Below are 11787 nucleotides of genomic sequence, written 5' to 3'. Positions count from 1 at the left end.
TCATTTTCCTATATAGCATGAGGTATGGGTCTAACTTCATTCTTTTTCATGTAGAAATCCAACTGTCCCATCACCATTTATTAAAGAGAATGTTCTTTGCCCATTTGATGGATTTAGTAAACTCATCGAAGATTAATCAACCATAGATGCATGTGCTTACCCCTGGGCTCTCAATCCTATTCCAATGGCCTATATGATTATCACTATACCAGTACCAGACTGTTTTGATTACTGAAGCTTTAAAATAGGCTTTGAGATTGGGAAGTCTGAGTCCTTCTACTCTATTCTTATTTTTCAATACTTTTGGCTATTCTGGGCCCTTTGCTGTTCTATATAAATTTGAGAATAGGCTTTTCCATTTCTGCAAAGAAAGATGTTGGAATTCTGAAGGAAATTGCATTGAATCTATAAATCGCTTCAGGTAGTATTGACATCTTGATAATATTAAGTCTTCTGATCCATGAGCATGGAATGTCCTGTTTATTTGGATGATCTTTAACTTCTTTCAGTAATGTTTATAGTTTTCAGTATACGAGTCTTTCACCTTCATAGTTAAATTTATTCCTAGGTATTTTATTCTTTCAGAAGCTATTTTAAATACAATTCTTTCCTGTATTTCCTTTCTGATTGTTTGTTCCTGGTGTATAAAAACATAACTGATTTTTCTGTGTTGACCTCATATCCTGCCACTTTGCTGAATTCATTTCTGGTGGATCTTTGAGGTACAGAAAGACCCAGGATTATGAACTTTACAGACAATTCCTACATGTCCTTTATTGTTATGTAAATTTTCTCTTACTTTGAAACAATTGAACCAACACTACTTACAACAAATTCTTCATCACAATCACCTTCACTTGCTGCAAGTGCAGCTTTTAGTTTATGGACAAGGCTTGGAGGCTTTTCTTACACTAAATAAGAACCACACGCATCTGTTAAGAATTACCTACAAATTCGACTTAAATATACACTTAGGAATGGATCGCATTTGTAAAGCATTGATTGCCTGTATTCTATACACAGAAAAGCTAGCTGCAAAATGGGATACTTTGTCTTTTTCTTTCCAAATTTGGATGCTTTTTTTTTCTTGCCTAATTCCTCCAGTTAGAACTTTCAGCACAATATCGAATAGCAATGGTGAGAGTGGGTGTTGGATTTCTTAAAAGTTTTTCTGCCTCAGATGAGATGATTATGTGGTTCTTTGTTTTTGCTCTTTTGATGTGGTGTTAACTGATTTTCTAATGATTAAACCACCTTGCATTCCTGCGATAAATCTCACTTGACCATGGTGTATAAACCTTTTAATATGCTTATGGATTCAGTTTACTAGTATTTCATTGGGAATATTTGTGCCTATATTTATCAGAGCCCCATGCTGTCCATCAGTTTATCGTTCTGTGGGGGCTTGTGTGTTGCTGTGATGCTGGAAGCTGTGCCATCAGTATTCAAATACTAGCAGGGTCACCCATGGTAGACAGGTTTCAGCTGAGCTTCCAGACTAAGACAGACTAGGAAGAAGGACCTGGTGGTCTATTTCTGAAAAGAATTAGCCAGTGAAAACCATATGAACAGCAGCAGAACATTGTCTGATATATACCAGAAGATGAGCCCCTCAGGTTGGAAGCCCCTCAAAGTACAACTGGGGAAGAGCTGCCTCCTCAAAGTAGAGTCCACCTTAATGACATGGATGGAGTCAGGCTTTTGGGACCTTCATTTGCTGATGTGGCATGACTCAAAATGAAAAGAAACAGCTACGAACATCCACTAATAATCAAAACCTGAAAAGTAAGAAGTATGAATCTAGGAAAATTGGAAATCATCAAAAATGAAATGGAACACATAAATATTGATAACCTAGGCATTAGTGAGCTGAAATGGACTGGTATTGGCCATCTTGAGTTGGGCAATCATATGGTCTACTATGCCACGAATGACAAATTGAAAAGGAATGGCGTTGTATTCAGAGACAAAAATAACATTTCAAGATCTATCCTGAAGTATAATGCTGTCTGTGATGGGATAATAGCCATACGCCTACAAGGAAGACCAGTTAATACGGCTGTTATTCAAATTTACACACCAACCACTAAGGCCAAAGATGACAAAATCAGAGATTTTTACCAACTTCTGCAGTTTGAAATTGACCAAACATGCAATCAGGATTCACTAACAGTTACTAGTGATTGAAATTAAAAAGTTGGAGACAAAGAAGAAGGATCGATAGGTGGAAAATACAGCCTTGGTGACAGAAATTTTGCTGGAGATTGCATGATTGAATTTTGCAGGACCAATGACTTCTTCATTGGAAATATCTTTTTTCACCAACATAAATGGCGACTATGCACGTGGCCCTCACTAGATGGAATAGACAGGAATCAAATCGACTACATTTGTGGAAAGAGACAATGGAAAAGCTCAATATCATCAGTCAGAACAAGGCCAGGGGCTGACTTCCGATCAGAACATCAATTCCTCATATGCAAGTTCAAATGGAAACTGAAGAAAAGTAGAACAAGTCCACTAGAGCTAAAGTATGATCTTGAGTATATCCCACCTGAATTCAGGGACCATCTCAAGGATAGATTTAACACGGTAAGCACTAATGACTGAGGACCAGACGAGTTGTGGAATGACATCAAGGACATCATACATGAAAAAAGCATGGGTCATTAAAAAGACAGGAGAGAAAGAAAAGACCTAAATGGATGTCAGAAGAGACTCTAAAACTTGCTCTTGAAGGTCAAGTAGCTAAAGCAAAAGGAAAACATGATGAAGTAAAAGAACTGAAGATTTCAAAGGGTGTCCTGAGAAGACAAAGTAAAATATTATGATGACATGTGCAAAGATAGAAAACCAAAAGGGAAGAACACACACAGCATTTCTCAATCTGAAAGAACTGAATAAAAAATGTAAGCCTTGAGTTGCAATACTGAAGGATTCTAGGGGGAAAATATTAAACTATGCAGGAAGCATCAAAAGAAGATGGAAGAAATCCACAAAGTCAGTATATCAAAAAGAATTGGTCGACTTTCAACCATGTCAAGACGTAACATATGATCACGAATCAATGTTGCTGAAAGAATAAGTCCAACTTGCACTGAAGGCATTGCTGAAAAACAATGGTCCAGGCACTGAAGGAATACCAACTGAGATGTTTCAACAAATGGATACAGTGTTGGAATTGCTAACTGGCCTAGGCCAAGAAATTTGGAAGACAGCTACCTGGCCAAATGACTGGAAAAGATCCATATTTATGCCCATTCCCAAGAAAGGTAATCACACCAAATGGGGGAAATTATCAAAAAATATAATTAATATCACATCCAAGCAAAACTTTGCTGTAGATCATTCAAATGTGGCTACAGCAGTATATCAACAGAGGACTGGGAGAAATTCAAGCCAGATTTAGAAGAGGATGTGGGACCAGGGATATCATTGCTGATATTGTATGGGTCCCGGCTGAAAGCAGAGGATACCAGAAGTATGTTTTATTGTATGTGCAAAGGTTTTCAAATGTGTAAATCATAACAAATAATGGATAACATTGCAGAGAATGGAAATTCCAGAACACTTAATTGTGCTTATGAGGAATCTGTACATGGATCAAGAGGCAGTCATTCAAACAGAACAAGGGGATATCATGTGGTTTAAAGTCAGGAAAGATGCGCATCGGGGTTGTACCCTTTCACCATACCTATTCAATCTGTATGCTGAGGTAATAATCGGAGAAGCTGGACTATATGAAGAAGAACCGGGCATCAGGGTTGGAGGAAGACTCGTTAACAGCCTGCATTATGCAGATGACACACCTTGCTTGCCAAAAGTGAAGAGGACTTGAAGCATTTACTTACGAAGATCAAAGACCACAGCCTTCACTATGGATTATACCTCAACACAAAGAAAAAAAAAAATCCTCACAACTGGACCAATAAGCGACATCATGATAAATGGAGGAAAGTTTGATGTTGTCAGGGATTTCATTTTACTTGGATGCACAATCAACATGCATGGAAGCAGTAGTCAAGAAATTAAAAGACACATGGCATTGGGCAGATCGGTTGCAAGACACCTCTTTAATGTGTTGAAAAGCAAAGATGTCACCTTGAAGACTAAGGTGAGCCTGACCTAAGCCATGATGTTTTCAGTCACCTCGGACTCATGCAAAAGCTGGACAATGCGTGAGGAAGACTGAAGAAGAATTGATGCCTTTGAATTGTGGTGTTCGTGAAAAATATTTAATATATTAACCCATGCATGGACTGCAAAAAGATCAAACAAATCTGTCTTGGAAGAAGTACAGCCAGAATGCTCCTTAGACGCAAGGATGGCGAGACTACGTCTTACATATTTTAGACATGTTATCAGAAGGTATCAGTCCCTGGAGAAGGATATCATGCTTGGTAAAGTAGAGGGTCAGCGAAAAAGGGGAAAACCCGGAGTGAGATAGATTGACAGTGGCTGCAACAATGGGCTCAAGCATAGCAACAATTGTGAGGATGGCACAGGATTAGGCAGTGATTTATTATGTTGTGCACAGGGTCACAATGAGTCAGAACCAAGTCAACAGCACTTAACAACAACAACAACAACAATTATCAGAGATATTTGTCTGTGGGAGCCTTGGTGGTGCAGTGGTTAAGAGCTCAGCTGCTAACCAAAAATTTTGTAGTGCAAATCCACCAGCCACTCCATGGAAACCCTATGTGGCACTTCTACTCTGTCCTCTAAGGTTGCTAGGAGTTGGAATCAACTAGAGGACAAGGGGTTTGGTTTGGTATTAGCCTTTAGTTTTCTCTCCTTGTGGAGTCCTTGTCCGGTTTAGGTATCAGGGTGATGCTAGCCTCATAGAACAAATTAGGGGCAGTTCTCACCTCTTCATTTTTTGGAAATGCTTAAGAAAGATTGGCATAACTTGTTCTGTAAATGTTTGGTAGAATTCCCCAATGAAGCCATCTGGTTCTGGACTTTTTTGGGAGGTTTTTGATACTGCTTTGATCTCTTCATGTTATGCGTCTGTTCAAGTCTTCTCTTTCTCCTAGAGTTAATTATTTTGCTGTCTTTATGAATTTTTATCTATAAATGTCTTTGATCCTCCAACATTCTTCAGTTGAGTGCCTCTAAAGTGAGTTTCTATAGAAAAGGGTGAATAGCACAGCAACCAATGAGGAAAAGGTTCTAGGAAGGATAGTTTTGCCAGAGTTGAGAAGTGTTGCTGAAGGGGGTGTATGTTCTTGAAAATGAATGCTTTATTTGTGAATTTTCTGAATTCAAAATATAGGCATAGGACAGTGAACCTGTGTTCTTGGGTCCTTTTACTGATCTTTTTTTTTACTTTTCCAAAGATGTCTCTGCAAAATGGACCCACAGAATCTAACACATATCTCTAAATTCCTCCTGCTGGGCCTCTCAGAGAATCCAGAACTGCAGCCCCTCCTCTTTGGAATATTCCTGTCCATGTACCTGCTCACAGTGCTTGGGAACCTGCTCTTCATCCTGGCTGTGAGTTCTGACCCCCACCTCCATACCCCCATGTACTTCTTCCTCTCCAACCTTTCCTTGGCTGACATTGGTTTTACCTCTGCGACAATCCCAAAGATGCTTATGAATATCCACACACACCACAGAATCATATCCTATGTCAACTGCCTGATTCAGTTGTCTTTTTTTAGTTTTTTTGGATGTATGGACAATCTACTCCTGACAGTGATGGCCAATGACCGGTTTGTGGCCGTCTGTCAACCACTTCACTACCCAGTCATCATGAACCTCCACCTCTGTGGCTTGTTTGTTTTGGTGTCTTTTTTTCTCAGCCTCTTGAACTCCCAGCTGCACTGCTTGATGGTGTCACAAATCGCCTTCTGCACGGATGTGGAAATTCCTCATTTTTTCTGTGATCCTTCTCAACTCTTCAACCTTACCTGTTCTGAGACCACTATAAAAAACATACTAGTATATTTTATTGGTGCCATCTTTGGTGGTGTTCCTGTCTCAGCCATCCTTTTCTCTTATACTCGAATTGTTTTCTCTGTTCTAAGAGTCCCATCATCAGGTGGGAAGTATAAAGCCTTTTCCACCTGTGGCTCTCACCTGTCAGTCGTTTGCTTATTTTATGGCACAGCTATTGTAGTGTACCTGAGTTCTGCTGTCTCACCTGCTCCTAGGCGTGGTGCAACAGCCACAGTGATGTACTCTGTGGTCACCCCCATGTTGAACCCCTTCATCTACAGCCTGAGGAACAGGGATATCAAAGGGGCCCTGCAGAGGCTCCTCAGCAGACAAGCATAGTGTTAATACCTGTGCCATCTTTTGTGGCCTGTGAATTAGAATTGCTGAAAACCAAACATGTGGAGCTGGAAATTATGCTCCTTTGGTCCAATTTTTGCAGATCTCATTGTTTTCAATCTTTTTTATGTTTAATATCAGAATATTGATTATTTGGCCCATTTTTGGTGAATTGGGGGATATTCTGGAATCTGTGTTACGTCATAACATACACCCACATTGAGTCCTATAACACCTGGGTAGCCTTCTATATTTCTCATCTATGACATAGCCATCCTGGTGAAATGCACAACTTTCTTTAAATTAAAATACAATCCCCCATTCTTTCCTCAGTTCCTGCCTATTGTCCATATGACATTTTTATCTACCTTATCTAGTTAAGCAATTTAGGTAAAATACTGCTTGTTATTAGTCCTCAAACTTGACTTCATATTGGAATCATCTGGTGAACTTTAAAGACACTCATGCGGAAATTGTACCACCAGAAATTCTTATTTATTTACACTGAGGTGTGCGGTCAGCCAGAAAAATTTTCAAAGCACCCCAGTGTGTACCAGTGGGCTGGCAAGGTTGGAGACTACTTATCTAAATAAGACCATTGTTCAGAAAAGACTAATATGCCTTAGCTCCTTTAGTCCTCATGAGCAGATACTGAAGATCTTAAAGCAATCAGAGCTCACAATGGGGAAGATATGAAAGAATTTCTGGCAATGTGATTTTTCTCAATATTGCTGGTATTATTTCTTCAAATATCTTCTCCTTCCCTACCATAGTCCTGGTCATATGTGCTGGACATTAAGCTCTTGTGTCTGTGCTTCTAATTCACATTTTTGCATTGTACTTTGTGATGCCACAGTAGAATCTTCCCATTCTTACTCTGGTTTTCCATCTGACTCTCTTGCAATGTTCCACTGATTGTTGTCCAATGAGATCACCAGCCCCAATAAACCAATCTTTTCACTATATTCTTATCCTTCGGCATGGTCACTACTTCCTGTAGGTACTAGCTCAGTGTTACCCTCCTCCCATATTTTATACCTTTCAGCCTTTCAATACTTATTTACCTAATTCCTATACAAACAATGTTCTTTAAATATACTAGTGTGTTTTCTTTTTTCTTGTTTGAGCCTTGACTAATAAATTTTAATGAGAAGCAAAGTGTGTTATAATGTCTGTACTTGTTTTTGTTGGGTTCCATCGAGTCAGTTCCAACTCATGTTGACTCTTTGCACAACAGAACAGAACACTGCTTGGTCCTGCACCGTCCTTGCAGTCATTACTATGTTTGAGCCCATTGTTGCAGCCACTCTGACAACTCTTCTTGTTGAAGGTCTTCCTCTTTTTCTCTGACCCTCTACTTTACCAACTGTGATGTCCTTCTTCAGAGTCTGGTCCATCAAAATAATATATTCAAGTATGTGAGATTGCCTTTTGGTCTATGTACAGCTTCTGCATGAGCACTATTAAGTGTCCTGGAATTCCCATTCTTTGCAATATTATTCATAATGTGATGATCCACACAGTCAAATGTGTTTGCACAGTCAACAAAACATTGTAGATCATGTGCTACCTCCTGAAATGGTTGAAAGTCAAGAAATTATTCTTGGTATAGTAACTCTGTTTATTCCTTCCATATTCTTTTGATGCTTCATAGAATCTTTTAATATTGCAACTTGAGGCTTGAATTTTTTCTTCAGTTCTTTGGTCTTTATAAATGTCCAATGTGTTCTTCCCCTTAAGTGTTTTTACTCCAGGTCTTTGCATATTTTATTTTAATACTTTACTTTGTCTTGTCGATCCATCCTTTGAAATCTGTGTGCAATGGGAAGTTTACAAACGTACTCCCAAAAAAGGTGGTTGAGAATAATATACCTTACTCAAGAGTGTACAACTGGAGCTAAGGTGATGGTATCATATTTCCAGTTGCTGTGTGACTATAATGGTACCTGAGGATCATTAAAAGCCACTCAAGTCATTGTGAATAAATTTTCATCTTTCTTTTCATTATTCTAGGATAGCAAAGAGCCATATCCTAAGCAAAGGGAGGCTCATTCCTTTCTCTAGTAGCAGCCTCATTGGGAATCCACTTTGTAACCATGCTTCCCTTTCTTTCGTCATGATAAATCTGTCTCGGAGTTACTTCTGTCTTTCACTACATGGATATCCACCTTTCCTTTAGAGATGCTACATATAGTTCCTGATGCAGCAATGTGGGCTTTGAAAACCTGTGCAGTAACTTGTTTAAATTACTCTATCTTTTATCCCTAAGCTTAATCTTCAACCAACTTCACTGACAAGGAACTTTGATACCCAATGTGCGATTTGACCTAAATGGATGACAGAAGACCTTACAATTTCATCCTTACAAAATGAGTACTTATGCAGACTAATGGACCATGTCTACCGTGGCGTTCACTAGACTGAGTCCGGTACAATGAGATGGTGCCCAGCTACAAATACTGACTGCCCTGACAGGTATCACAATACAGGGTGCTAGATGGAGCTGGAGAAAAATGTAGAACAAAATTCTAACTCCAAAAGAAAGACCAGACTTGCTGGCCTGACAGAGACTGGAGAAACGCTGAGAGTATGGACCCCAGACACCCTTTCAGCTCAGTACTGAGGTCACTTTTGACGTTCACCCTTCAGCCAAAGATTGAACAGGTCCATTGAACAAAACAAGACTAAAGGGGTGCACCAGCCCTGGGGTGGGGACTGGAAAGTAGGAGGGAACAGTAAAGCTGGTAATAGGGAACCCAGAGTTGAGAAGGGAGAGTTGACATGTCGTGGTGCTGTTAACCAATGTCATACAACAATGCATGTACTAACAGTTTGATGAGAAACTAGTTTGTTCTGTAAACCTTCATCTAAAGTTGAATTAAAAAAAAAAAAGAGTCCTTATGCAGTTTGAAGGCAGGGACTGAATATCATTAGTTTATATACTCAAAATATACATAAGATTTGGTAATCTCCACTCTGTTTGTTATCGAATATATTATTCACTGACTCAAGAAAAAGTGAGGACATTTTGATATTAATACATTGAGTATCAGATGGACTACTAGACCGTCTGTATAGATTTCTATTAACTACTGAGAGAATAAACATATGCTTTGTTTTTATTATTATGAACGTTCAGTGTCATCAATTTTTTTCAATTTAATAGACATGCAAGATTAAGAATCATCGAATAATGACGGATTTTGATGTCATACAAATAACACCAACATCACTACCAGTTGCTGTTGATTCGATTCCAACTCATGATATGACCCCATGTGTCTGAGAGTAGGCCTGTGATCCATAGAGTTCTCAACGGCTGATTTTTCAGAAACAGATCACCAGGCCTCTCTTCCAAGGCACTGCTAGGTGGACTTCAACTTCCAACCTTTTGATTACCAGCCAAGCATGTCAACCGTTTGCACCACCCACGAACTCCAAAATGATCATAAGAGGAGTGGTAGTAATAATTGTGAGGATAATGGTAATAATGATGATGTAACTACACTATCAGGAACCTTTATTGAAGGCCTCCTGGTGCCAGTCTCTGAGCTAAAAGTTCCATGTAACTTGTTTTCCAGCGTCTGTGACACCACCTTCCAAAAAGAGCAACACACGTTAGTGCCATTATATGGGTTATAACAGGAGTACAGCCTTTTTATGTAACTTGCACCAGGTCATGACCTAGAAAGGAAAGAACCCAGTTTTGAATCTGGGCAGCCTGGCTGCAGACACTGGGCACCTAGCCAATATTCTTTCCTGCCAACCTACCCTACCATTTCTCTTCTCTGGTCACTGCAAGCTATTCATTGTGTGCTTCCAGTGGGTGCCACTTGCTGCGTCAACTACCAGGTATATAGCTGAGATCACAGGTAAGAATCACATAAAGAGTTGGCAGATGATAATAATTCTGGGCAGAACTCTCTCATGCTCCTACACCTGGGTTTTATTTCTGCTGTCCATGTCTACTTCTTGTAATTTAGTTCCTCTCAATCTCAAAGAGAGACAACTCAGAGTATTGGATTCCATTTCTAGTTGGGAAACTGGAATCAAATAAAAGATATGCCTTCGCTATACTTTGATTAAAACCTCTGGCCCAAATTACTTGACTCTTGAACCAAAGGATTTTCATTAGCTGATTTTCAGAAGTATATTTCCAGGCCTTTCTTCCTCCTCTGTCTTAGTCTGGAAGCTTCAGCGAATTCTGTTCAACATCATGACAATATGCAAGCTTCCACAGATGGGTGGGGGCTGCACATAAGGTGCATTGGTCGGAAATTTCACCCAGGTCTACCCCATGCGAAGTGATAGTTCTACCACTGCCCTCCTTGAATGCTTCATAATATCCTCCAATTCAAATGATTTTTTTTTCTTAAAGACTGAAGAATATTAAATATTCCATATGTTTCCTTCATAAAGATATACTACTTTCTTCCTGGATTTGTTATCTTAAAATGTCCTTAGAATTCTAATATGCTTTGGCCCCGTGTCCCTAAAGCGGGTGTGTTTGAAAAACAGAATAGTGCAGAAACCAATGACAAAACAGTACTGAGGATAGGTTTGTGACAACTGAGAAATATTGCTGAAGAAGAATATTGCCATCAAACTTGAGGACTTTACTTCTGAATTGCTTATATCCAAAATATGCACCCACTGTTGGGATCTTGTATGCTTATTTTTCACAACCGTCTTTCCTTTTCCAAAAGCTGTCTCAGCTAGGATGTTCTTTTTTAGAGATAGAAATTTTAAAAGAGATGGGAGTAGTAACAGATTCTCGGAATAGAAGTCCTCATTCTCTCTAAATGATTCCATCATTTCGCTGTGTTTGTTGATATCAAAGTCACTCACCGATTCTTCAAATTAGAAAAAAGAGAGTCTGAACTTCATATTACGATCCCTTCAAATTACCAGACAGAAGTGACAATATAGGTTTGATTCCTCCTGAGAAGAGGAAGGGCCCTGACCCTTCCAGGACATTCACTTTTTTCCTCTCTCATCCTTCACTTAATAAGCCCTCAGAGATTAGGAGAACATAGATCAGATAGGCTAATTACAAGCTCTGTGCGTTGCATTCTCAATACCATTTGGCTACCAATTATTAGCCTGTGTCTCCAGCCCTTCAGAGTACCCATCACAGTCTAGCAGGCTACATAAGTGTGTCTCTTCCTCCCAGAGTCATCATCCACATTAGGATGCGCATGCTTGAGTGTGTCTTCCTGTCAGTCCTGAAGAAGGATCCTCAGCCATCATCACCCACCGGGCACGGGAGGAGCAATGGATTCACACTCCTTGGCCATGCCTCAGCGGAGAGACTATGCACCCCAGTGAGTGCTGAGGGAGACAGGGACACAGGAGTGACTGTCAAGGGCATTGTTTTTCATCATCAGGACCAACAGCACAGTTGGGGTAGTCAGGATGGAGGGCTTAGAATAAAGTGTTTCAGCTAAGTGGCTTATAAAGCTTATGTTCTTAGTATTGTGGATATCGGAGGACTTTCATTCAGAA

The 11787-nt window shown here is 39.6% G+C and overlaps 1 protein-coding gene across 1 annotated transcript; it reads left to right on the top strand.

Moving 5' to 3' along the window:
- Window positions 1–4747: 4747 nt before the first annotated feature.
- On the top strand, window positions 4748–8513 carry LOC100660462 (olfactory receptor 7E24-like). The gene is made up of 2 exons (XM_064280603.1): window positions 4748–6268; window positions 8227–8513. Exons 1-2 carry the CDS (start codon window positions 5356–5358, stop codon window positions 8265–8267), a joined length of 954 nt encoding a protein of 317 aa, XP_064136673.1. The 5' UTR covers window positions 4748–5355; the 3' UTR covers window positions 8268–8513.
- Window positions 8514–11787: the final 3274 nt, after the last annotated feature.

Source organism: Loxodonta africana, chromosome 3 (assembly GCF_030014295.1).
Source record: "Loxodonta africana isolate mLoxAfr1 chromosome 3, mLoxAfr1.hap2, whole genome shotgun sequence".
NCBI classification, from domain to species: domain Eukaryota; kingdom Metazoa; phylum Chordata; class Mammalia; order Proboscidea; family Elephantidae; genus Loxodonta; species Loxodonta africana.
The sequence above is the reverse complement of the archived record's forward strand: the minus strand, read 5'-3'. Positions and strand labels throughout refer to the sequence as shown.